Source organism: Zingiber officinale, chromosome 2B (assembly GCF_018446385.1).
Source record: "Zingiber officinale cultivar Zhangliang chromosome 2B, Zo_v1.1, whole genome shotgun sequence".
NCBI lineage: Eukaryota > Viridiplantae > Streptophyta > Magnoliopsida > Zingiberales > Zingiberaceae > Zingiber > Zingiber officinale.
Window position 1 is genome coordinate 114424568 of NC_055989.1, and position 27213 is coordinate 114451780.

General features: G+C 38.7%; 2 protein-coding genes across 3 annotated transcripts; one reads left to right on the forward strand and one right to left on the reverse strand.

Moving 5' to 3' along the window:
• Nucleotides 1–319: 319 nt before the first annotated feature.
• LOC122046860 (U11/U12 small nuclear ribonucleoprotein 48 kDa protein-like) lies at nt 320–14070 on the forward strand. 2 transcript variants are annotated; one of them, XM_042607768.1, is made up of 5 exons: nt 320–1692; nt 3162–3276; nt 5453–5560; nt 12230–13026; nt 13118–14070. In XM_042607768.1, the coding sequence occupies exons 1-4, from the start codon at nt 461–463 to the stop codon at nt 13004–13006; spliced, it is 2232 nt and encodes a 743-aa protein (XP_042463702.1). In that variant the 5' UTR covers nt 320–460; the 3' UTR covers nt 13007–13026; nt 13118–14070. The 2 variants fall into 2 exon arrangements, with proteins under 2 accessions (XP_042463702.1, XP_042463703.1); XM_042607769.1 differs by having other exon boundaries at nt 13123–14070.
• Nucleotides 14071–15739: 1669 nt separating this feature from the next.
• On the reverse strand, nt 15740–18157 carry LOC122046861 (L-type lectin-domain containing receptor kinase S.1-like). The gene has a single exon (XM_042607771.1). The coding sequence runs from the start codon at nt 18002–18004 to the stop codon at nt 15980–15982; it is 2025 nt and encodes a 674-aa protein (XP_042463705.1). The 5' UTR covers nt 18005–18157; the 3' UTR covers nt 15740–15979.
• Between the last annotated feature and the right edge of the window lie 9056 nt (nt 18158–27213).

The window sequence follows — 27213 nt, forward strand, 5'->3', positions numbered from 1 at the left end:
ACAATAATAAGATTTTTTTATACATATTGCTTAGTATTTTATGAAATTAATAGTTTTTTTAGAAAATTATTTCTGACGTTTGCATTTGCATTTGAATCAATAACTTTTGCTATGTTGGCCTTTAACTAAGTCATCTTACTAAGTTAATATTTTTGAGGTTGAAATGAATGTGATTATTATTATTGTATCACATAGGAGGGTTAAATTATTAATTAATTTAAATTTTTATGTATAATAATATTATCTATTGGTTCTATTAAGTATATACAAAACTATTATATATATATATATATCCAAAATCGAGACTAAGTCCAAACTAGCGAAAGGCAAAGCAGTTTGCTCCGCCTTAACGTTGTCTGCACGATCACGAGCAAATGGGTTGGCCAAAGGCCAATCTTTTCCACGGCATCTGCGCGTTACATCTCAACTGATCTCAAACCTCATTTTTCCTCCCCCTTCCATGGATCCTGCTCCCTCTTCCGCCATCCTCCACACTTCCCCCACTCCTCTTCCTCTTCGAAACCCTAGCCAAACCCCTGTCCCCAACCCTTTTCCCACCGCGATCCCTCCCGCCGCAGATCTACCCGCCGCCCTGTCCCTCCTCGAAGACCTCACCGCCGTCGCAGAGTCCGCTCTCAAATCCGTCTCCGACTTTCTTTCCCTCCCACCCTCCTCCCCCGGCGGCTTCATCCGCTGCCCGTACGACCGTCACCATCGCATGCCTCCGGAGTCCCTCTTCCGCCACTCCCTCCTCTGCGCCGCCGCCCCTGGGCACCCCTTCGTCGACCTCGGCTTCCTCGACACGCTGCGCTATCTCAGCACGCTCAAGTCCGAGTCTGAGCTCCGGAAGGAGAACCCGTTTGTTCAAACTCTCCCTGATCCAGACGCCGATCTCTGCTTCTCTCTCGATTCCCAGCTCGGGCACCTTGGCTCTAACTTTTTTTACAGAGACTGCCCCGCCGTTGTTACTACACCGGAGCCTGATGCTTCGACTGCGACCTTCACACTACCTGGAATACTATCCAGGGAGTGCTCCAACTTCGTCTGCGATCGTGAGGGATTGAGTTGGGCTCTCGGGGATGGCAGGATCCTTCCATCTGAGTATTGGGCAATGCGATGTGAAGTGGAGGCGTGGAATGACTTTCCGGTTTCACACTCGTACACAGTACTACGTGTCATTTTGAGCTTGTCTTCCGTTGATGAGGATGGATTGAAGAGGTGGTTGATCTCAAATTCACCTCAATTTGGTATTGTCATCGACGTTGCTATGAGGGAGCACATATATCTTCTTCTTAAGCTGTGCTTGAAAGCGATTGGAAGCGAGGCTTGTACCTCATTCATGTCACTTTCAAACAAAGAGGGGCTATTTGATCTCAAGTCTCTGACTTTTGAGTGTCCTATACTGGTTAGAAGCTTCTCTTGGATGGTATATCAGATGTCATTTTTGTATGGGCAGATGAATGCTAAGTTGTTTACAGCTGCAATGCTTAAAGAATCACTATTGCAAACTGGATCTGGCTTGTTAGACCTAGCCAATCAAAGGAACGTAGGAAATCCATCCAAAGATGTTACAATTGGCAAAGTCTTTGTTTCTCAAGTTGCTGCTGCAGTGGCTGCACTACACGAGAGGTTCCTATTGGAAGAAAATATCAAGTCACTTCGATTTTCCCAACCGCTCTCCAAGTCTCAGTTGTATGCTTTGTTCTTGCTACTTTCTGTTGATCTTTCATCATAACTTGTTATTGCTAAAGTCTATTCTAGTGATAAACCAGAGCTCATTTTCTTTCTTGGGTCTAGCATAAGACTTGTAAATATTTTCATGACACATTGAGCACCATGTGTTAGATCAACATTATTTTTGCATGCTTGACAACTTGAGATAGCCTTATTTAGATTCTTGTTTAGCGATAAACACACTCTCTTTTGTGGAAAAGAGTTGATAGACAACAGAATAGAGGTAATTTATCATGGATAAATGCAAACGTGGAAATCTAAAATATAACAACAGATATGGACTATGCATTTAGCATTGAAACACCTAGAAAATAGATTTGAGTAGGATATATGGAGAAATGTTGTGTGCAACTGTGCATCGTAGTCCATTTTCTACATGGTGTTGAGATAGAGGAATAATGAATTCATTGTATCCATGAGTCTACTGTTCGATTGAGAAAATCATATACCTGTAGACAGCAACAATTTGAACTGGTTCCTTGGGATTTAATGATTCTATTTGGTATGCAATATGAAAAAAGTTTCCTAAAAAAGGTTTGCTTAGTATCTTCTTTTAAGGGCAGGAAGTAATGCTTCTCCATTTTGAAACAACTGATTTGGGTTGAAAGAAAAATGAACAATATTTCCTAATTTTTTTGAGAGAGATATTCAAGAGTCTTTGAAGTTTGAAACAAACTTACTATGGGAAATGCCACCATATTTAATCACCAACAGAAAATAGATTTGCACAATTTTATCAAGTTGATTGAGAATTTTTTGTCATGTGAGCTTTTCTTTTCATCCTTATTAATGGGATTTACTGCAAATGATTTTCAATCTTTACTATGCATAAAACAATAAGAAAAAATTGAGTTCCAGGTCCCTGTAAGATAAGCTACAGAATAGAAAAAAAGTTATCCACTACTAATGTCTTCATGAGTCTGAAAATAAATTTTCAAGCTTTTCTCTCTAATATGGAAGAGAGGAATTGCAGGAAAAAGGTTTGAAGGCGGAAGGCTAGGTTTTTAATTATTTACTCAATGTTGTTATTAGTATCACCACAAGCAAATTCAATGACGATGATTTTTAGAGTGATTGTGCTTATGGACTTGAAGATGCATTTATGAACTCATCAGTTCTTATTATGAACCTATGTTTTTTGAAGGGGTTTTTATAGACATTATGGTTATTTTTAAATCATCACTAATATCTCTAATTTTAACCAAAGCACATAGAATATAAAAGTATGCATTTAATAGAACAAATATCTATATACACACACATATTATGTTTTACCTCCTTGTGGTTCTTCATTCAACATGCATACCGACAATATTATTGTTGAGTTTCTTTATTATTATTGTTCTAAAGATATTAACTATGTTTTTTATGTTGAATTCCTTTACATTGTAATGTTATTAAAAAGTATCCTTTCTAATTTCTTTCAGAATATTGGAACATTCATTTGCTTTAGCTAGAGGTTGTGAAGAACGTGGAAAACGCCCCAACTACAGACCTATTTTAGAGCATGATGGGCTTTTTTGGCATCGTGCACAAAATCAGGTGAATTGCATTTTTCACTCGCAGTCCATTTGTTACATTATAGGCCTATTGGAAAATTATTTGAACTAAGGTCTGAATGTCTTATTTATACATTTGCATTGACATGCAATACATTGTATGGTGTGTAATTTAAACTCTCGTTCAATATGGGTGAAATATTTTCTTTAACTTGCCAACCAACATGCAGAACATGCAACACTCGCAAACATCTTCATGTGCACATAAGCACACATTCTCTACCCATTGTCCTCCTTAAACACCGACACAAAATCTCCTATGCTTCCCCCTTCTCCATGCAAACACCTTTGAACCTCTATTGTTGTGTGAGAACCATCAACATCATTACATGATCTCACAGAACCTTCATCTCATGAGCACCTTTGACGTCTCATCACAATCTCATGAAGCATTGGCATTTCCCACGAGAACTCCTCTTTTCCAAAATTGTGTTGAAACCCTAGCTTCTCCCTCTGTGTCCCCTCAGGATGATGCGGTGGTTGAGGCATGGGGTGTTGCCACATCAGGTCCTGGGGTCGAAACTCGGCGCGTCTGAACATGCCTTCTCCCATGCCTTGACCACCTGTACTAATGGCTAGTAGTCACCCGTGATTTATCTCCTCCGTGTTGGCCTAGAAACGGGTTGGTGGGGACGCTGGGGCGTGCGAATCGCCTTTTTGCCACATCTTCTTCTTTTAAAACTATACCAAAACTGTAGCTAGCACAGATAAACCCTTATCCTTCTTCCTCTTCTACTCCTTTAGTATTGACATTGTTGTTCTTCCACGGTTCCTCTTCTCCTTTCCCCTTCTCCTTCAGTTCACCTACAAGGCTACAACACCATTCAAAACTATCTTGAGCAGGCTAGGGATCAAAAGTATGATTTGGCTTGAGATTTCAATCCTTGTAAGTAGGCTTATGTTTCAGAATGATACATTTATATCTCGATTACAATTTTGTCTTTATATGGATATGTTCTTTGAATTGGCAAATTGGAATATATTTTTAGTTGATTATCTACAAATCACTAAATCCTAATTCTTCCTTGTTTTAAATTTTTTTGGCAAAATTGCAAATATCCTTAGGTACATTGCATTTTTTCCACATATTTTTGTTTACAAATTATCATTCTAAAATTTATAATATTGCATATATGCCATTAGTGAGTTTATATTTCTTGCTATAATAACTTAAAGAATAAAGTTTGTAATTGACAATATTGTCCTTATAACCTTTAAGCTTCATGTGAAAGGCCTTTGAATTTCATCATTTTTCCACATTTTTATTAATTTTTGGTGTATTAATTTCTTTTGGGATAACATTGAATACTAAAAGAAGATTAAAAGGAAATAAATTTCAAACTAATAAAGAAGAGGGGAAAAGAAAGATGAAATCAAATAATCATCAAGACTGCACTAAGGTCATTTTGGGTATATGATTTTAAAAATCAATCATTAGTTCAATTTGACCTAATGGCCTTTCTTAGAGATTTATAGACAGAAGAAATGTATCTATTGTTAGATTTTGTAATGACAAATCTGCTATTTCATAATTTAACATGGGTATGTTAATGATTTTTTTTTAAAGATGATGTATTTGGCCCATATTATCATTTCGTTACAGTCTACCTTAAACATGGATGAAAGTATTCCTTAATTCGGATTTGGATTCAACTAACCTATTTTTAACAAAGCAAGTTGATGTAAAACGTTTAGATGCATAATCATAGAAGTGTCTTTCCTTTCCCAAGATGGATTATTCTTGTAGAAGTTATTTGCAACTTTATCATTACATATAATATGATAGTAAAAAGCAAAATAGTGAACATTTTATTCATAAATTATTATTCTGTTATGGGAATTTGACTACATTTCACCTCTTTGTGAAGTGATGAATATCTATGAACTAGTAATTATGTATTGTAAAGGCTACTAAATGATTAGAACATGATACCTGTTTCTGAGTGTCATTTGTCGCTAAGATTGACTACTTGTATGAATACCTGGAGCAATACTTTTTAGCATTGGGCTTTCTTACAGATAGTTGCTATCGTTGCTCACAATTCTTGTATATTTGCTGATAATCCTGATCTTTTTTGAATATTCATAATCTGTTCATTTAATATGTATTACAGGTGGTTTGACATCCTTAATTTGATCTTCAAATTTGTATTTTTCAGGATCTTAAGAAGGTGAAGACAAGAGAAGAGCTGCTAGCTGAGGAAAGAGATTACAAACGAAGAAGAATGTCCTATCGTGGCAAGAAGTCTAAGCGCAATCCAACTGAGGTATGCAGATTAACCAATTTAGTGAAGATGATATTATAGACAAATATTTGTGTACATGAATTAATAGCTTCTAAAGATTATAATTACACAGTAAACTTCCAAATACAACCTAAATTTGTGTACAATAAACTTCTAAAGAAAAAATGTAACCAAAATTATGTTAATTTGATGTGACATTTCATAGATGTAGTTGCTACTAATTCACTAGACTTGAACATCAACAAGACATTCAATGTGGGCTACACATTTAAGCAGGGATTGAAATACTCGTCCATGCCGGGTGGCCCAGACGATTTTTACCATTTTGACGGTGGAGCGAAACCGGCACCGCATCAATTCTCAACTAGTGCTAGTGATAGGCTAGAGAACTAGGGTTTGAAGAGAATGTATGATCTTCACAATAGATAGAAAGGAGATATAAAATATGAACAATAACTTCATGAATCCTTATATTCCTTACATATACTTCCTGCTACTTCAAACTAATATAAGTTGTTAAGGACATTGCTCATCCTTAACTGCACTATCCCTTATAAAATTTCTTGTTGATGTGTATGTTTATCGAGTTGGTAGCAACTAGGTCTTGTTGCATCATCAGTTACATATTTTTTTACTTCAGAGTTTAAAACATTTTTTCAGAACCTAATACATAACCATAATCACACTCCTCATTTAGGAAAATAAATAAATGTCTACTTCATTTCTGGCACAAAATTTAGTACGGCAGATATCCAAGCAATTATGCATTACCTACACACCCTACTACTTTGAACTAATATAACCTGTGAAGATCATTTCTCTTACTTAAATGCAAGGTTTAAAATCTGGACCTGTCCCAAGGTTTCGGTATTTTTTTTATTTATATAGTAATTATTAGATAAATATATTTATGGTATATAATTTTAAAATAAGTTGTATATTGATTTTATATAAGTTCTCTATTATTGAACAATTTAATATTGTTAAAAAAAATAATTAAATATAGTTTTCTTTAAAGAAAATTGATTTATCAATAACTCGAAATAAAATTGACACATCATAATATATTATCTTTATTTTTTCTTTCGAAACATGTATTAACTATTATAAGTTCATATGCCATCGCAAAATCTAATATATATTTTTCTTCATTTCTTGTTTCAAAATTATAATCTCCATGCAAGCTATTATATTTCTCATTTCTTACTCTTACATGCAATTTAAATCTCTTCTTATTAAAATCATCTCATTTGACAAAGTTTTTTATACTGTGCATCATCTAAGTCTTCCAAAAATCTATATTTGGTGTTTTCATTTAATCTTACTTTAGTAGTATAATGCTAATTACATTAATAATTTCTTTCGCCATTACTATCTAGAGAGTTATAATATTATTCCCTTTTTTAACTACTATTATTTCATCCTTTAATGAACTATCTATAATAATAAAAATATAATTTTTTATTTCTCCTTGTATACCATAACTTAAATCCTAAGTTGTTTATCATCCTTGCCTTTACTCTTATCCATTGTCTCTAGTAAATACAAAATATTAATTCTTCTCTTAATTATCATATTTGCTACCTCCATTGCTTTATAATGAATGTTCCTATATTTCATGTTTCAAATCTAAGACAATCAATATTCCTATACTGTTTGTTCTCATTCAATCTATGATGTGAAATGTCTTGCATATTTAACACTACACCTAAGTTTTTATAGAAATGTAATGGTCCTTGCCGAGGCATTATAGTCGAACCATGCAACACATTCCTTTTGAGGGACATCCTAGCATTAATACAATAATTTTACATTCTAAAATTTAAAAAATATATGATATTGTTTCCCCATTATAATAATTTAGATTGAGGATGAAACAAAACAATTAAAAACTAAACATCATAATTTTAAATTATTTCATTCAAGAGTTTTAGATTGAAAAACTATATAATTTTTTTAACAAATGTTCATAAATAAATTTTAAATGCATTTTATATAGATTTAAAAAAATATGTTAATTTAAATAAAATTAGATCCTCAACAATGCAAGTATCTTGAGGCTTTAAATTTAAATTATTGTAATGTTACAAAATTTGAAGGCAAAGCATACCCCATTTTTAAGAGGAATAAAAAATCCATGTTCATGTTGCTTATTCCAACGTTTAATTTATAAAAGTTAAATAAATTGTAAGGGTAAATTATTTTAAATGGAAAGAAGTTGATAATTTAAAAGTGACTAAATCTAAAAATTAAAAGTTAATTGGTTGCAAACATTTTTAAGATCGAGGCAATTCAATTTATCTATAAATATTAAATAGTTAATTATAATAAGAGGTTAGTCAAAAGTTACAACTTATATTTACTAATTATATTATTATTAATAACTCAATTAAATAATGACATGTTACTAAATTTTGCACTTAACGTTCATAAATACTTAAATTATGCACCATCTTTTTAAATTTATCAAATCATGATTTTCTTTCCTAAAATACTCCATTTGTATGCGTGGTTGCTTGACCCACCTAAATCACCAAAGCACATTTAAAATCTCGAAAAATGAATCACGTTTTATACAATTTTGAAACTACTTTCCTTTGAATAAAATTATTTTTTTTCCCTCAAAAACACAGCAGGATAAATTGGGTGTGGAACCAAGATTAAAGGGCACAGTTATATTTAGAAAAGTCTCAAGAATATATTAGTTTTAGTTTGGATTGAATTTGAGAAGTCTAAGTCCGTTAGTGATTTTTGAGTAATATTAACTTATGGTTTTATAGGGGCTAATTTAGAAATTTTGAATATGGTTAGAGTCGCGAGAGTTCTAGGAATACATAAGTTGAATGATTAGTTTAAATCCATTAATGACTTTTTGATAAAATTACACAAGGTTGATTTTTTTTTTAAAAAATTGAGAACAAGCTAAATAAGATGGGGAATCAAGGTTGGAGGCCATGGTTACGCTTAAGAGTGTCCCAAGAATAGTTTTGGATTGAATCTGATAAATGTAAGTCTATTAGTGAGTTTTAGTCAAAATGACTAAAATTAAAGTATGGTTGGACAATGTCTAGAATGTAAAATTTTTCAACATGGTTAGATTAAGGCGAGTCCTAGAAACACATTGGCGTTATTGTTGAGTGAATATGATAAACTTAAGTTCAATAGTGAGTTTGTGCCAAGTAAAAACTCATAATAATCTATCCAGGTACGAAACTAAGGTTGGATGATTACACTTGGAAAATTCCTAGGAATACATTGTTCATGATTTGAATTTAATTTGATAAGCAAAAGCCCATTAGTTAGTTTTTATCAAAATTGGCTAATGGTCGTATAATGTTCAAAATCTAAGATTTTCAATATGGTTAGAGTTAGGTGAGTCTCAAGAATATATTGACGTTGTTGTTGAGCAAATATAATAGACCTAAGTCCAACAGTGAGTTTGTGCCAAATTTACTCAAGGCTGTATGAATTTCAAGAATTCATAGCAGCAAGGGTGTGAAACCAAGCTTTGCGGGTATGATTACACTTAGAAAACTCCTAGGAATGCATTGGTCTTTGTTTGAATTAAATTTAATAAGCCTAAGTCCATTAGTGTGTTTTGGCCAAAAGTCATTGACGATAGTAGAAGGCATAAAATTCAAAATTTTCAACATGGAATACATTGCTGCTGTTGTTGGGTAAATCTAACTATGAGTTTGTGTAAAATTTACTCAAGGCTGCATAAATTTCTAAAACACACAACAACTACTCTAGATATGAAATTAAAGTTGGAAAGTATGATTACACAAGGAGACTTCTAAGAATGCATCGGTATTAGTTTGGATTAAATTTGAAAATTTGATATACCTAAGTTCATGAGTTTTGGCAAAAAAATCACTAATGATTGTATAATATCCGGATTTTGAAAATTTCAATATAGAAAGGGGAATATTGGGAATACATTATTGTTGAGTGAATATGATAGATCTAAGTCTAATAGTGAGTTTGCAATAAATTTACTTAAGGCTATATACATTTCAGAAACTTGTAGCAGCCTATATAGGTGTAAAAGCAAGCTTTGAGGGTATATTTACACTTAGGGTGTGTTTGGTAGGTGGGATAGGATAAGTGATATCCTATGGATTAAATATTATCCCATGTTCTTCTCGTTTTTTAGGTGGGATAGGAATCATAAAGTATAATTTGTGTGATAAACATTTATTGGCTCCCGCAAGGTATAATAAATTGAGTTGGGGTGATAACTTTTCTTATCCCATTTACTACTCTATCCCATCTACCAAACACACCCTTATGAGATTTCTAGGAATGTATTTGTCATGATTTGGATTGGATATGATAAGCTTGAGTTCATAAGTGAATGTAGGTCATCTCCACAAGGGTGCTCAGTTGGCTAGAGGATGACATATTTGCTACAATGGGGCAGGGATCAATTCTCGGTGGGTACATGCCCTCGGGGAAAAACTCCTCCCACCCCTAGCCATCTGGTGGTCGGCTATAAGCTGACCTCGTGATTTACTTCCTTTCTATAACTTGGGTCGGGCTGTGAGGGGCGTTTGGAGTGAGCGTAATTATCTTTTGCTACAATAAATGAATGTAGGTCACTACTAACTTTTAGTGAATTTTAGCCAAAAATGATCGTACAATGTCTAGAATTTGAAAATTTAAAAATGGTTAGAGACAAGAGAGTCTTAAGAACACAATTGATGTAGTCGTTAAGTGAATATAATAGATATAAGTCCAACAGTGAGATTGTGTCAAAGTTAAGGTTGTACAAATTTTAGAAATCCACAACAGCCTATTCTTCGAAATGGACATTGATACACTCAGGAGATTCCTAGGAATGCGTTGGTTATGGTTTGGATTGAATCAAAGCCAAGTTCAACAATGAAACTCAGCCAAAACTATTTACTCCAAATTAAGACCAATGCATTATTGGGACTCTTTTGAGTGTAATCATACTCTCTAACCTTTGTTCAAGACCCACTAATGAATTTAGGTTTATCATATTCAATTCAAATCAGGACCAATGTATTCTTGTGATTCTTAGGAGTGTTACCATTCCCTTCAACGGTGGTTCCACATCCTATTTACTTTTTTTTTGTGATTTTTTTTCAGCTTTTTTTCGAAGGAGACAAACAATAGTCTCAAAATCCTAGATTTTAAATGTGTTTGGGTCACTTTGGGTGGGTTAGACAAGCGCGTGTACAGATCAAGGGAGTGATATGGTAAATTTGAAAGTATAATATGTGATTTAGGTATTTGTCAAAGTTGAGTGTGTTTTAGTAAAATGCTGATTAGATATCAAAATTGTACCGGTGTAACACAAAACCTTATCATTTTGGTCAGATTGAAACTTTGCTCACTGGTAACACTGTAAGCCCTTCCCTTATTTAATTTCTCCATTACTATTTCGCATTTCTTCCTCCAATTATTCCTCTCCCTACTCTACATCACACAGCCTTCTCATTCCTCAATTTCCTTCTCCTAATTAATCACATTCACTCTCTTTTATTAATTTTCACCTTCTCTAATTCTCTGTTCCTCCCCCTTTTCCAACAACAACATCATCATCACATCCACTTCATCTTCTTTCTTGCATTAGATTATTCCAATATCAAGAAGAAAATGGGATTGAATCAAAATTTACCTTATCTCAACACTAAGTACTAAAGTCTTGTTTAGAGGAGAGATGTTAACGTGCATTGCTCAGCCAACTAAAATCATAAGAAGGGAAAGATGTTAAAGCACTGAAGTCACTTAGCAGGGAGGTCTTGAGCCTGATCTACTTCATCAATCTCAGAAAGGAAAAGTTGTAAATAAAAGATTGGATGGCACAAACATAAGGAAGAAAGCTTCACAAAGGAGGAGTTGATGTGCCTGCATGCTCTTGTTTCATTACACTCTGGTGACAGTAAGATTGAGATCATATAAAGCAAATCAAAGGACAGAAACCCTAGTAAATTAGTTCCAGGAGATTGTGAACTGTTTATTGACCCTATAGACTTCCAAATCAAATATCCACTGTGTTTACAATAAAGTAGGATAACGTTTCTATAATTTTGCGAAATTTTAAATCAATCTGAACTCGAATAAGTCTCCAATCGAATTGAGTGAAGATTATCAAAACTGTCTGCTCAGGAAAAATCAACTGTCATTCAGTTCCTGTTCTAAGATACAATTTACAGTGATTTCATTTTGACTTATACGTGAATCTTTTCGTAGCATGGTTATTTTGAGTCATTCAGTTACCTCATCATTTGGACAAGAATACCTGTGGATTTAATTGCAAGCTCACATTTTGTAGCCAAATAATATGAAAACAATAACATTTTTTCTGAACACATTATTCTTCCAGATTAATAGTTACCCATCTTATAATATGTAAATAAAATTTGGTTCTGTTGATGCATGATTACAAGTGTTAACGTTAAGTTTATTAAGAATTAGTTATTCTATTTGCATCCTGTTATATATATTGAGCTTGCTTTTGGAAATTAGTCATGGAGACCATAACCATGCAACAGATCTTGTTTGTTTTCTTGTATTTAGATCTTTTCCTTTATTTCTTATTTGACCCTATGTTCCCTTCTAATACATGGTAGCAGTGCTCATCTACCTTCATATGCAAATTTTATTGTAAACCAACAAATTGGTTAATTTTGTCTGTTGATCTTTGATATGTCCTGGAAGGTATTAAGAGACATTATTGAGGAGCACATGGAGGAAATTAATCAAGCAGGAGGCATTGGATACCATGCGGAATTTTCTACTAATACACCAGTTTTTCCAGTCAAACAATTTTCCAACAATGATGCAACTTCAGACCTATGTAGCCCGCGGAACAGTGATATTGATATGTCAGGTGCAAGTAGAAACATCAGTCGCAACAAGGAATCACAATATCCTGATGCTACTCAAAGTCATCAACCAAATATTAAGTCTCACACAAAATTGAGATATCAGCAACACGAGCATTGGGTGGAGCAAAATAGGAATACACGTGAAAGACAAAAGGACCATAGATCTGGCAGCTCCTCTATTCAAAAATCCTTTTCATCAGCCAATCATGATAGACATGAAAGGAAGCATGGCAATGCATTTTCAACTGGTTGCGAGTATAAGCGGAGTGATTCTGGTTATTTTTCTAGGTTCACAGATCAAAGCAGCCAGTCGACCAAAAACTCAAAATCATCTAGTACCAAGTATGATGATACATCAAGAGATAGAAGCACAGAAAAAAGAACTTACGAAACCCATTTGTCAGAGGCAGCGAAACAGGATGCATTTGATGATAGATATAATCCTTCAGTTTCATATGATGATTATGATACCAGCTATGTTGATGTTTCTCCAAGCAAGAAATACTGTTCTTCGGATAAGTTTTACAATTCAAGAGATGAAAAATACCATCATGAACCCCGGAGAAATTACAGTTCTTCACGAATGCATAGCAAAGATCACAAGTAAATCAATCAATTCTAGGTGATGTAAGTAATGTTCCATTTTCTTGTATGGTTGGCTCTACTATTCTCATCTTTGTCATTCATGGTATTGAGCTTTTGTTTCCTTGTGGGACAGTGCAGTACAAAATGAGGAATCATGAATGTTTCCACATCTGTATCCTTCTCCGTATCCTCATTATTGAAGATTGCATGTTATCTTTGCTATACTTTTCCTTTATATTTTGTTGTGACATTTGAAACCTACTAGACAAGGACTGACAGTACCAGTACCTGATTACTTGATTTTGTTTTTTTTCATCTCTTTCATCTGCTTAATTATAAATCAAGGCAGGATTGGCTTGTTGCAGTTCTAACATGGACAACCAACACACCGATTCTTTAGGTTTTTTCCAGTTATTTTTTCATTTTTCAATTTTCATCTAATATAGATGGTTCAACCTGCCTAAGTTAGTCCTTAAAGCAGCATGCTACCTAAAATGTTCTGTTTTTAATAAGTTCTGCAAGGTTTGGTTATGGGTCAAAAGCCATTGATCATACCGGAAGAGGTTAATCGATAATTCCTTTGTGTGCGCTAAATTAGTTAAGCATGCATTCTTGTTGCATTTTTTGTTTCCCATTCAGAACCTTAATCCTTCATTGCATGTTCAAGCTGGTATAAGGATCCTTATATACCTTAGTTGATAAATTTCATGTTATTGGATCTTTTTGTTCTTTTTTCTGTGACACGATCGTTGAAAATGCATATATGACAGGAATGTTGCTGGGAAATCAACTAGATATGGATGTGAGGAGGCATATTATAGAGCTTGAGTATAGTTTCTATGTCACTTCCAAATGTGTGCTCTTATTAAGTTTAGATGACACTTTATTTTCAATCAATTGTAGAATGTAATTTCCTTATTGTAATCTTGTATTTCATTTGATTCTGTTTTAGCTTTAAAATTGCCTCTTCCTGATGATCACTAGGCCCCTAAAACTGGTTGATTTACAGTAGCACTCTTACAACAACAAACAGATGATGAAATACCAGCAAGAGATGAAAAGTTCAAATTTACGTGAAAAATGTAACGGATGAAAAAGAAAGGTGAAATGGGTATTTTGTTTGTTTGATGGAAACTTATAAATTGAAAAATCAATGGATGATAACGAATTTACATCATTTTTCATTTTTATCCTTTGTTTAGACTGCTTTATCCTTTTCAAAAGTTATATATTGATTTCTCATGCTATATTTCACATATTTTGTTTGTCAATAATTGGACTATTTAACCCCTGTGTTGACAATTGCTATCATTGTCAATAAGATATTGCTTGCTGTGTTGCATCATCCCACGTATATTGATTTGAATTCAGCAAAGTCGAGTTAAATCTAATGGAGCCTAGGACATTTTTCCTTGTGTTATCTATTTGTTTATTTTCCAAATTGAAAAAGCATATGTGAGTAGTTGGTGATGGACTCATAATGTTGAAAATATGTATAATTTTGTCACAGGTAGATTAAGTTTGAAGTAATGCAAAACTTCATGCTTTTGCTGGCTAGCCATTTTAAACGCGATCCTAGAAAAAAGAGACGAGGAAAGGTGAGCTGTTTGAGAATCCGCCCATCTGATTAAATTCCCATGGTTTAACATAGATGAGTTGCATTGAGTGACTATACTTGGAAATGATTTTGGAGATTGATAAAGATGGTCTGCGTGTATTGCTTTTACATGGACCAATTGAGCAAGATCGTTGATTGAAATTACCTCGCCAAGTCGCCATCTTACACTCTGGAGACGTAATGAACTATTCATCCGATGAAGATCAAAATATCCCAGCCTGTGATCATTGGTGGTGGAGTGAGGTCGAGTTCTCAAATTAGAAAAATAGACAAATAAAAAAGATCGCTGTTTCACCCTTCCAAAAATAATGGTTTAAGAGACTGCATTTGATCCAAAATTGTTTGCGATTGATGATTTTATATAGATCAATCGAGTAAGATCATTGATTGATTCCTTACCTCACTAATACATTTGGACAAAAATCAGAGCGTCTTTTTTTTAATAATCAAGGTGCTTTTATTTTTTATTTTTATTTGAAGGACACTCACTCCATCAGGGATATGAGGACAGCTGAGGATATGGGCTGGCATATGCATAGCATCTGGACATGCATGGGGAGACAGGAGGATAGGCAGATAGCTTGCATCTCGTACCTATAGAGACACGAGCAGCTTGGCGGATGGGAGGACGGTTGATACTGAATATCGTTATAGAGATTATTGCAAAGATAAGTACAGAGATCCACTCTATATTGGACATTGCCCTTGGTGGATGAAGTGGTGGGTAGGTTCTGTGCATGGACGACCACATACTGACAGCTGATAGATCAGGTAGGGATGACCTAGCAGCCTGATCGTAAGAGGCTTGATTGCTTGGTTGAGTGGTTGTTGGTGTTTTTGGAGATGAGATCCTCTGTTCCGAAAATGCTGTATCCCCATGTTCTAGCGTCGATCGGACGACTATAATATTTTCATGATGTACATTACATCTTTGAGATGTGATTTAGTTCGTCCGATTGACCTTGGGGCATGGGGACACAATATTTTTCGGACAGAGGATCTCATCTCGTGTTTTTGAGCTCATATGTTAGACAATGATCCTTTTTGTGAGGTTTGTACTCATGAGAGTACACATGTATATGCTTTCATACCTTTGATAGCCACATACATCTGATATTTCATCGTAACAAATACCTATCTTTGAACTCATATCTTTTGTTGTATCTTTAGATGATACATAATTTACCTTTCAATTTTTTTTTTTAAAAAAACTGAATATAGACAGCGTGGCCTTCTGCTCGCTCTCTCGAAGGCATTATATCAAACAGCCTCGATGCGGTCTGTTTTTGGAGGATTAAGATTTGATTTCCGGCCACATTCTGTTGTTCAATCTGCGGCGACGACCCAGAGGATGCAGGTCAAGGAAAAACAGAATTTTCAAAGAGCCGTAACATTATCGGCATTCAGGAGCAGCTCCACCACCTCTTTCATGGTGGGCCGCTGCTCCGGATCTGGGTGGCAGCACGCCAGCCCCAGCTTTAGCACCAGCTCCATCTCCGCCCTCGGGAACTGCTGCATCCGCCTGTCGGCCGCCTCCAACAGCTTCTTCTCCGCGTACATGTCCCGCACCCAGTCCACCAGCACCCAGTCATCGTCCTCCACCCTTTCCGCCCTCTCGATCGGTCGCCTGCCACACGCCACCTCCAGCACCACCACTCCGAAGCTGTACACGTCCGCCGCGGCCGTCGGCGCCGATGCCATCGCCATCTCCGGCGCCAGGTAACCCAGCGTCCCCACCACCCGGGTCGAGCACGGCGCCACGCCGCGCTCGTAGAGCTTGGCGAGCCCGAAGTCGCCCAGCCGCGCCCGCATGCCGGCGTCCAGCAGTATGTTGCTGCACTTGACGTCCCGGTGGAGCACCACCTGCTCCCACCCCTGGTGGAGGTACAGAAGCGCCTCCGCCACGTCCACCAGCACCTGCCGCCGGGATTCCCAACCCAACGGCGCCCCTCGCTGCCCCTCCGGGAACAACCACTGGCTCAGGTTGCCGTTCGGCATGTACTGATACACCAGCATCAGCTCGTTCCCCTTCCGGCACCACCCCTTCATGTCCACCAGGCTCCGGTGCTGCAGCCGCCCCATGCTCGATATCTCCGCCATGAACTCCCTCACCCCCTGCTTCGAATCGTGAGACACGCACTTCACCGCCACTTCCTCCGTCTCGTGCTCTCTTACCCTTCTGCCGCTGCTCCCTCCGTTGACGCCTTCCTCTCCGACCGAAGCGGGGAGGACTCCTCTGTAGACCTTGCCGAAACCACCGAAACCAAGAAGACGCTCCCTGGAGAACCCATCGGTAGCGCTCCAAAGATCGTCGTACTTGAACCTCCTCGGCCAATACTTCGACTCCCATTCCTCTTCATCCTCGTCTTCCTCTTTCCGGATCTTCACCCTCCTCCTCCACCTACAGTACCAGTAAATCCCTGCGAAGCAGACAGATACAGCGATACAGGCGACGGAGATGCCAACAATTAGCCCTGCAGAAGGCGAGCCAGACGACACCGGTGGCGGCGGCGGAGAGAAATTGGGCAAATTGGAGACGTTGATCTCCCTGGACATAGATCCGGTGTCCGAGAAGCTCCACGCCAACACTCGCTGCTCCTCCACCCACTGAACCTTCGATGCCGAAAATCCGACAAACATCTCCGGCGACACGTAGTTGGCGATGACCGGATCTGTGTAAGAAATCAGAGGCCGCGGAGGCCGCGGATCCTCAGCCGGCGCGATTGTTACGTTGATCTGGTATCGAGGCCCGTTGAATTCGATCCAGGCCCGGATATTGCGCCCGGATCGCATGTTGAGGAACTCCGGTGCTGTCGACGAACCGTTGGCGCGGTAGAAGCCGGCGCGTTCGGTTCTGGAAGACACGACGAAGTTGAGGTCCACGCCGACGTGGTTATCGATGGGATCGTCGAACTCGGGGTTGTGCCCGGTGTCGAACTCTACGACGAGGAGCGGCGCCGGCGTCTGGTGGGTCGCGTTGCTGAAGACGCCGAAGTACTGGCCAGCGAGGGCACCGGGAGGAGAGGTAGAGTTGGAGAGGACGAACGCGAGGCCGAACCCCGGGCTGGTCTCGATCCCAGGGACGATGGAGAAGACGAAGGAGGTGGAGAAGGAGAAGAGGGAGGGGTTAGGGCTCCCTCCGGAGGCTGCCGTGCGTAGCCGGGTGCGGTAAAAGACACGGCCCAAGGAGTAGTAGTTGGAATCGTTGGTGAAGCAGAGGACGGATCCATCGATTCGTGCGTCGCCGATGAGGGTGAGGTTGGAAGAGGCGTCGGCAGGGGCGAAGGAGTCGAAGAGGAAATCGATGGCGGCGGCGGCGGAGGAGAGGCCGTAGAGGAAGAAGAAAAGGAGAAGGTAGCGCTGGTGGTGGGTAAAGGCGAAGGCGGCGGCGGCGGCGGCCATGTGGATGTTCGCTGGAAGCGTTTACATCTGCTCGCCGGAGCCGCTGCGACTGCGACTGCGGCTGCTGCTTTATTTTGTGATTTTCATGGAGGGAGGGGGCCCAGTATGTGGAATTTTGCCTTCGATCGTGATGCTGAACCTTCGTTGCAGCTTCTCGAGTCCAATTAATTTTTTATATAGAAAATATTTTAAGGGAAAATTAGTGTTTGGACCCCGCGGATAAAGTCAAATTTTATAAGGCAGATAATGATCACTTTGACAAATTAAGCCTCATATCGTTTTAACCGCTCCTAACTTCCATTAACCCATTAATCAATTGTTTGGCCAAAGCTCTATTGCTTTTTTTAATATCTCTCAACTAAGATCTAAATGTAATTTGGAGGAGGAGGAACCCATAGAGCAGACCTAACAGCAACTCATCCAAACTACACGCTAGCTAATTGATTTTCTTGAGGCATCCTGTTGATGAGGATCGAGCTAGCTAGTTCCTAACAATCAGTAGATCAATTGGTTGTAATTAATTTGTTACAAAATTGTCATCATAGATTTGGTGTCGCTTACGAGTGGTAAAAAGGGGCGATGCCATGTAAGATCTTGGGATCAAAATTCATCGTGTCCGAATATGCTCTTCTCCATATCTTGGTCATTTGTACCAATGTTTAGTAATCATTCGTGATTTACCTCCTTCATGTTGACCTAGGGACCGATTGACGAGGGTGCTGGGACGAGCAAATCATCTTTTGTCACAAAAAAAAAGATTCATTTGCCTTTAGCGCTCCTGTCAATATGTTCCTATGTCAACATAGAAAAAATAAATCACAGATGACTATTAATCATGAATGTAGATGGTCAAAGTATAGGAAAAGACATACTTCAACGCATCAAATTTAGATTGTAAGATCTCATATGATAAAACTATGTACCTCAACTACTCGTTACAAGAAACTTACACTAAGTGGGTAGCTAAAAAGCAAAGAAATTAGGAGCCAATAGCGATCATCATTGATCAAACAAGTGCCACAGGGATAAGAACAAGGGAAACAAGCAATGCACAGCTGTGAATATTCTCCTTGGCACAGGATAGGAGAAACGACAAGGAGAAAGGACAAAAAAAATTAAATTAGCAAAGTTAGGGCTTCGGGAGAGGGACTAGTATTGATGACAAACTTAGTCAGAGGGGCAAACCGGACAATAATCCTTTGGTTGTTGCTTGACTCCTTTATTTTTTAATTAACTACTAATCCAAAATTGTTTGACTCTTTCTATAACAACTAAACAAGGTCAAACCCTATAATAATGCAATGGAGTTGTGGGAAAATTTTATTGAATTATATGAAGGTACGTGTAACTCTAAAAATTGCTAAGTGTGGGCTTATTCGGGATACGTCTGGAACTTCTAAATGGGAGGAAAGAGTATGAGCCAAATCCATGGACACTTCAGGAGATAGTCAATAGTTTTCATATAATCATCAGTGAACACATTGAGAATTTCAAGGGACGCTTCAATCGTAAAATTATATGAATTTTTATATCAAATGTAATTACGAGGGTATTACTGAAGATGAGGACCACAGAGTGAGGACAATGCATTCGAGTCATCTGAAGATAAGGAAACTACCAAGAAGGATAAGCACTTAGTTTTATCAATCATCTAGCTAGCTAGCTAGCATTGATGGTAAATATCGATAAACTCTATCCAACTAGTGAAGTTGAAGCTAAAGAATCAAACAATGACAAAGGCAACAGTAAAGCCAAAGCCAAGCAACACTGAAGGGGGAGCTAATTTTGACATATGAGGTAAACTCTTCTTTGGTAGATCTAACTCGTTCCGTAGATCGAAAGATTGAAAAAAAAAAAACTCAAAAAGGGCATGAAAGAATTAGAAACAATTAGTTGCACATCTCATGTCATGACTCTAAATAAGGAACTTGGAATTGAAATTTAAGCCTCAGCGCACAACTCAAGGAATTAAAAATGTCTCTAGAAAAATTCACTCAAGAATTAAAATATCTTGGCATGATCATAAATAATCAACTAGTAAATTTTATTAAAACTGGACTTGATATGAATCAAAAGAAGAAGAACAAGAATCAAATTCCTTCGTTTCTAGAGGACAGATAAAGGATAACTCGTCTAAGATCAAGAAAATATCTAAAAAATAGATAGTGATAATGTACTTAGTGAACTAAGCTAGTTAACCCAACTTGTATATGGGTTCAAAAAGTTTTTGTGTCTCATTCTTAGAAATTTTGGTGTATGTCATTGAGTTAGAAAGAGTGGATAAATCTGATCGGATCGGATGACATATTTAGACATAAAATATCATTTTTTTTTTAGATTAGGTATCCACCTTACATCCATTAATCCTAGGAGTGACCGGTTTGACCTCATAAAATATTTTCACTGGTCACCATAAATCAGGAAGCGCTCGTAACAGCAGCCCATCAACCTAACATTCTTTAATCAACCGCTCATTAAGAAAAATTCATTCATTAATTTATCAAAGTTGGGACTCAATCTTCTTAGATGCTTAAAAAACTGAGAAGACATCCTACTGTTGCACTATTATCTTGGGGCTATAAAATGTCATTGTTGGTGCTTGGCTTGTTTAATCTATTGAGTTTCTAATTACTCTTTTTATTTATCTTGCTATACTTTGTGCATTTCAAACTATGTGCAATCTTTATGCTTACATAGCATTTTTGATTATTGGGAATATAATTAAAATTCTACATTGGAAATATATAAAAAAGATCATAGGTTTAAAAGATGAAAGATATCTCTATTGATATGAGACCTTTTTAATAGAGCCAAAAAATAAATCTATGAGGACTTAGACCAGAAGTGAATAATATCATACCATTGTAGAGATATGTGAAGTCTCTTGGTCCTAATAAGTGGTATCAAATATGGTCCAAATCAGATACCATGTGAGGTGACCTTAAACGAAGTTGAGGGGAGGTATGGAGTTGGTCAAGACTGTCAAGATACTTACAGGGAAGCCCGGAGTAGGTCAAGAGTGATCGGATGCTTGTAAGAAAGTCTGGACCATGAGAGTAATGATGGTTCTTCGTTTGAAGGGAAGATTGTTGGGAATACAATCAAAATCCCATATTGAAAATACATGAAAAAAATCAGGAGTTTAAAAGATGAAAGATAACTCTATTAGTATGAAATTTTTGGGTAGAGCTCAAAAATAAATTTACGAGAGCTTATACCTAAAGTAAATAATATTATATCATTATAAAGATATTTGAATTCCTTTTGGTCCTAATATTGCTAATTACTCTTCTTTAACTCACTACAAATTTAAGTTTTTTTTTTAATTTTTGTATTGAACCATCTAGACACAAATGAGATGCATGGCAAAACTTTTTGCACCATGATGTTTGTTATAATACATTCTTTTGGTCATTTATCATTTACATGTAAAATTGATCAATCAGGTTTGTGCACAATTCATGTATATTAAGTTTACCTGATCGTGATTGAAAATTTTCTTTACAAATAAAATATATTTTGGCAAAAGGTTAGAAATTGCACTAATGCTTTTATTGTGCACATCTAGAACAGAAATATTATAGTTTGAAATTTTTCTTTCAAAATATAAATTGACTAACATTTTGTTAATTATAATCCGGTTATTGTATTAATTAGTCAACTAAGATGACACAATCTACCGACTGGATAATTTAGTTAAATAATTATCCAAATGACATTAGTTGACAAGGTAATCGTTCGAGTTCAAAGAATGATTTCCCCTAATGAGTTGGCTGATTTTATAATTCAATCGATTGACCAATTAATTAACTAATATAGACAATAGACTAATCAGCTTTCAATCAGCTGATCTACTACTGCAATTGATTAACTAGGCTAATAACAAAAACCCTAGGTTTCAATCGGCTCCACTGTGAAAAACTCTTGTTCTCCCAACTCAATCTTGTGAGAAATAGCTTCCTCAACCCATGACTATTAACTTGATGTCAGAGCAAGGTTGTTCCCCTTTTCACTATGCAGGGCATTAAAGGGGAAAGAGGGAATTGTTCATGGGGGGCGGTTTTTCCCATTCTTCGTGGATTTTCCCCGCTGTCGTTCTCTCTCCTGCTTGAGGAACGCCGGCACCTCACGCACGTCGTCGCCGCCTTCTTCAGTTAGCCATCGCCTCTCTCTCTCGCTCTCCCTCTTCACGCTACAGCCAAGCCTTCGTCCCTTCCTCCGTCGAGACCTCGCGGATGCCGCCGCCACTGCCGCCGGTGGAGGGCTTCAGCTGACGGCAGCAACACCACCGCTCCTCTCCCTCTCCTCCTCGCGACGCCACCACCGGACCGACTCGCAGCCGCTCCTCTTCTTTTCCTCCTCTCACCGGAGCCGCATCCGAGCCAGCCCTCTTCTCCCTCTTTGCATGCCACATATTTCCTCTTCCTTGTCCCCTCCCTCACACGTCGTCAATAGCGTCGACACCACCCTTCGTCATCTCCGCCACTGCGCTGGCCTCCACCGGCCGTTGCCGCAAGTCAGGCCGCTGCCATGCTTGTCGCTTCCCTATTCATTGGCACACCGGCGCCCACAGCCGTCGGTCGCCGCCCTTCGGACTGCCGGACAGCCAAGCGTTGCCTCACCAGCGGTCTCCTCCAGGACGCCCTTACGTTGCCTCTCTTATCGCCTCATCTTATTCCACCTCTGGACCGTCCACATTGTCGTATGCCTTCGATGGGGGTTGGGCCTCCGGACCCTCGCTGCCAATGGACGCCGATCTGATCATGCTCCGTCTTTGTTGAGTTCCGGCCTTCGAGCTGAGGCTACATTCCGATCCTCGCATCGTTGTCTTATTTGGGTGTGTCCATTGTACCGCGACCTGCGTGCCGATTTCATATCCTGACATGTGAGAGATACTGTATCCCGATCTATGTGCCGATATTTTATCTCGGCCTGCGTGTCAATATCTTATCCCGGCCTGCGCGTCAATGTCATAACTCGGACTGCGTGCAAGGTCGCATCCGGTTTCGTGCCACCGCTTTCGGCTCCGCGTCGTCAAATCCAGTTCCTCGTCCGACGCATTCATCTACCCTTCCGGGTCACGATAACTCGAGCAGCGTTAACTCGAGCAGCGTCCCATCCGAGGGCACCCCTAGGCTAGGGCACGTTTTTAGTACCCACTCTCCCTTCATTTGATTATTCTAGTACTAGTCTGTTGTTGGACCCCATGGTAGTTTTGATGTGATCAACCAAGTTGGTTAGGTCCTGCGTTGTATTTGATTCCTGTGTCTGAGTGTGCAGGAGCTTAGGAGCACAGGAAGTCGAGCGGAAGACGCAGCTAGCGAGAAGGACGACAAGGGAAGGGAGCCGACGGGCTCGGTGCGTCCGAAGGACGAGAGAGCTGCGGAAGAGTACTCCGGTGGGCGTGAAGAGCGTGCGCGGCGTTCGAGGGACGTTAAGCCGGGACGGAAGGCTGCTCGAGGAAGGCCGGAAATTGGGTTCGGGTGAGCCCTATTTCGGTTGGCCACAATCACCCAAAAGATCGGAGCATCGGAAGTCGCTACAAGCTGGAAACGAAGTCAAAAGAGCTGAGCTGCCAGCTTGGAGGCGCCTCCAACCTGACTGGAGGCGCCTTCAACCAGGTTGAAGGCGCCTTCAGTCAGGCTGGAGGCGCCTTTAGCCTGATTGGAGGCGCCTTCAACAGGTCAAAATGACCGTTTGCGTTCGGATAGAGTTCTATCCGCTGACCGAGCTGTGGAGGCGCCTTGAACCTTGTTGGAGGCGCCTTGGACCCTCGGGATAGAATTTCCAGAGGCTATTTAAAGGCCCCTGGAGCTAGGAATTTGTGTACAACTCAAGCAATCAATCTGTAAGCAATTCCTAGCAGTAGTTCTGAGCAATTAGAGTGTAAAAGGTTTCTCCGCCTTCAGAGAAGGAGAATTTTCTTAGTGTGTTTTTCACTGCCCTGGATTAACAATCTCCTTGGTTGTAACCAGGTTAAATTCCTGTTTCTGCTTTTAGTTTCTGTCTTTATTATTTAACTACTGCGTTTATTCTGAGTTGAAATCCGAGGAGGGTATAGTTTGTTTTTATTTTCAACAATTCACCCCCCTCTTGCAAGTCTCCGCTGCACCAACAAGTGGTATCAGAGCCTGATCGCCTCAGAAGGACTAACCGCCAACTGAAGCACTACGATCAAGACGATGACCGGAGCAAATTTCCATCCCCCGAAGTTCGACGGAGACTTCGCCACATGGAAGCGCAAAATGGAGGTATTTTTTAAAACGGATTTTGATATTCTTATTACAATGAAATATGGTTTTGCAGCGCCGAAAGACAAAGAAGAAAACACATGGAGTAAGAAGGAGCAAGCCAATTTCGTCGCCAACGGAAAGACAGAGTTCCACCTGCTCAGTGTGCTGTCGCCGCAGGAGGTAAATCGGATCGGAAGCTACGACTCAGCGAAAGATCTCTGGGAGAAATTCCTGGAGCCTCACGAAGGTACTTCCGAAGCTAAGCTAGCAAAGCGCGACATCCTCCGGAACCAGTTAACGAACCTCCGGATGAACCAAGGCGAGAAGGTAGCGCAACTCCAAGCGAGAATCAAGGAGCTGATAACGCAACTAACGAACCTTGGAGAAGAGGTAACCAACCGGGATTCTATCCGATACGCGCTCAATGCCTTCCCGAGAACTCCAGAGTGGGCCTCCTTAGTAGATGCGTATTACATCTCTAAGGACCTCGAGGTAAGTACGTTAGAACAATTATTTTCCACTTTTGAACTTCACGAGTCTCGAGTTTCAGAACCCAACGGAGCAGAGAAGACAAGTCAGAATATTGCCTTAAAGGCAAAGATGAACAGTTCTGACTCCGAAGCCTCATTCGACGAATCCGAAGCGACACTACTGGTAAGACGCTTCAATAAGTTTTTCAGTACTAATAAATTTAAACCGCAGAGGCATCATCGAAAGAAGAGGACGGTTCGCTGTTATAACTGCAACGAAGAGGGGCACATCAAAGATGACTGCCCAAAGCTAAAGAGAAAGGAGAAAGAAAGGGAAAAGCCAAAATACAAGAAGCCAGAACCCTTCAAACACAAGAACCTAAAGGCAACGTGGGATGATTCGTCATCCTCCGAATCGGAAGTCGAAGAATTCTCGGGACTAGCACTGATGGCCAACCATCAGCAAGAAGAAACGTCCAGCTCACAGATGAGCATCGACGAAGGGGGAGGAACGTCAGAAGAAAGCAGCAGTGAAGGGGGAGCGTCACCAGACCAGGTAAGTAAGGTACGCAATCTAACCCCAACTCAATCTTTTAAATTTATCAAGTCTCTTTCTAAAGAATTGGATGAATTAGAAAAAGAGAATGCTGAACTAAAGTTGAACCTAGCAAGAGCATGCCCCTTAGAAATGTATGATCATCTAAAATCAGAAAATGAAAATTTGAAATTAGAAATTGAAAAACTGAAATATGCTGCATGCTTAAATCAATTTCCAAATTCAAAATTAAGAATTTATGGTAAATTAAATTGGTATATAAGGAAGCATCAAGGCCAACTTAGAAAAATACCAAGAAACTATGTACCCCCTAGATTTTTGAATAATCCTGTAGGAAGGAACCTCTATTGGGTTCCAAAATCTGTGCTTAATTAATTTTTCAAAAATTAAAAAGCTTACAGTGAGAAAATTAAACATTGAAATTCTTTATGGAAGCTTTGTCTAAGGAAGTGGTTGTTGCTCCAATAACCAAGAAGGCCTAGTACCTCGCCACGACCTGGAAGCTAAAATATTGAAAGTAAAATGTTTAATTAACTTTCTGAAAAAGCATTAAACAAGTATTAAATAATGCTTTAAAAATTTTTAAATCTTTTTAAAATTCTAAAAAGTCAGATTGTGAAAATTAAAAATTTTTAATTTGACTTAGAAATTTTTTTATTGACTTAGAAAATTTTTTCTGAAAATTCAAAAATTTGACTTAGAATTTTTTTTTTAACTTAGCAATTTTTTTCAAAAAAATTCATTTTTAACTTAGAAATTTTTTTTGACTTAGAAATTTTTTTCTGAAAATTCAAAAATTTGACTTAGAATTTTTTTTTAACTTAGCAATTTTTTTTCAAAAATTCATTATTAACTTAGAAAATTTTCAAAAAACTTCAATCTTACTTAAATATTCTTAAAACCCCATTTTTGCTGTGATCAAAGGCGGAGATAGAGGTACAAGTTTGGGGGAGTTAGAAATAATTTAAAACTTCTGTTATAATTTTTAAGTTTAGGGGGAGTTAGAAATAATTTAAACTTTCTGTTATTATTTTTATAAAAAGTGTTGCAATTTTACTAATTGTAAAAATTATGTTTAACTTGTCAGTTTAGTAATTTACCTTTAAAATTACTATTTATGTCTATGTTGTCCCTAACTTGAACTTGGGTTGATGCACATCAAAAAGGGGGAGATTGTTGGACCCCATGGTAGTTTTGATGTGATCAACCAAGTTGGTTAGGTCCTGCGTTGTATTTGATCCCTGTGTCTGAGTGTGCAGGAGCTTAGGAGCACAGGAAGTCGAGCGGAAGACGCAGCTAGCGAGAAGGACGGCACGGGAAGGGAGCCGACGGGCTCGGTTCGTCCGAAGGACGAGAGAGCTGCGGAAGAGTACTCCGGTGGGCGTGAAGAGCGTGCGCGGCGTTCGAGGAACGTTAAGCCGGGACGGAAGGCTGCTCGAGGAAGGCCGGAAATTGGGTTCGGGTGAGCCCTATTTCGGTTGGCCACAATCACCCAAAAGATCGGAGCATCGGAAGTCGCTACAAGTCGAAGACGCCTTCAACCAGGTTGAAGGCGCCTTCAGCCAGGCTGGAGGCGCCTTCAGCCTGATTGGAGGCGCCTTCAACAGGTCAAAATGACCGTTTGCGTTCGGATAGAGTTCTATCCGCTGACCGAGCTGTGGAGGCGCCTTGAACCTTGTTGGAGGCGCCTGGGACCCTCGAGATAGAATTTCCAGAGGCTATTTAAAGGCCCCTGGAGCTAGGAATTAGTGTACAACTCAAGCAATCAATCTGTAAGCAATTCCTAGCAGTAGTTCTGAGCAATTAGAGTGTAAAAGGCTTCTCCGCCTTCAGAGAAGGAGAATTTTCTTAGTGCGCTTTTCACTGCCCTGGATTAACAACCTCCTTGGTTGTAACCAGGTTAAATTCCTGTTTCTGCTTTTAGTTTCTGTCTTTATTATTTAACTACTG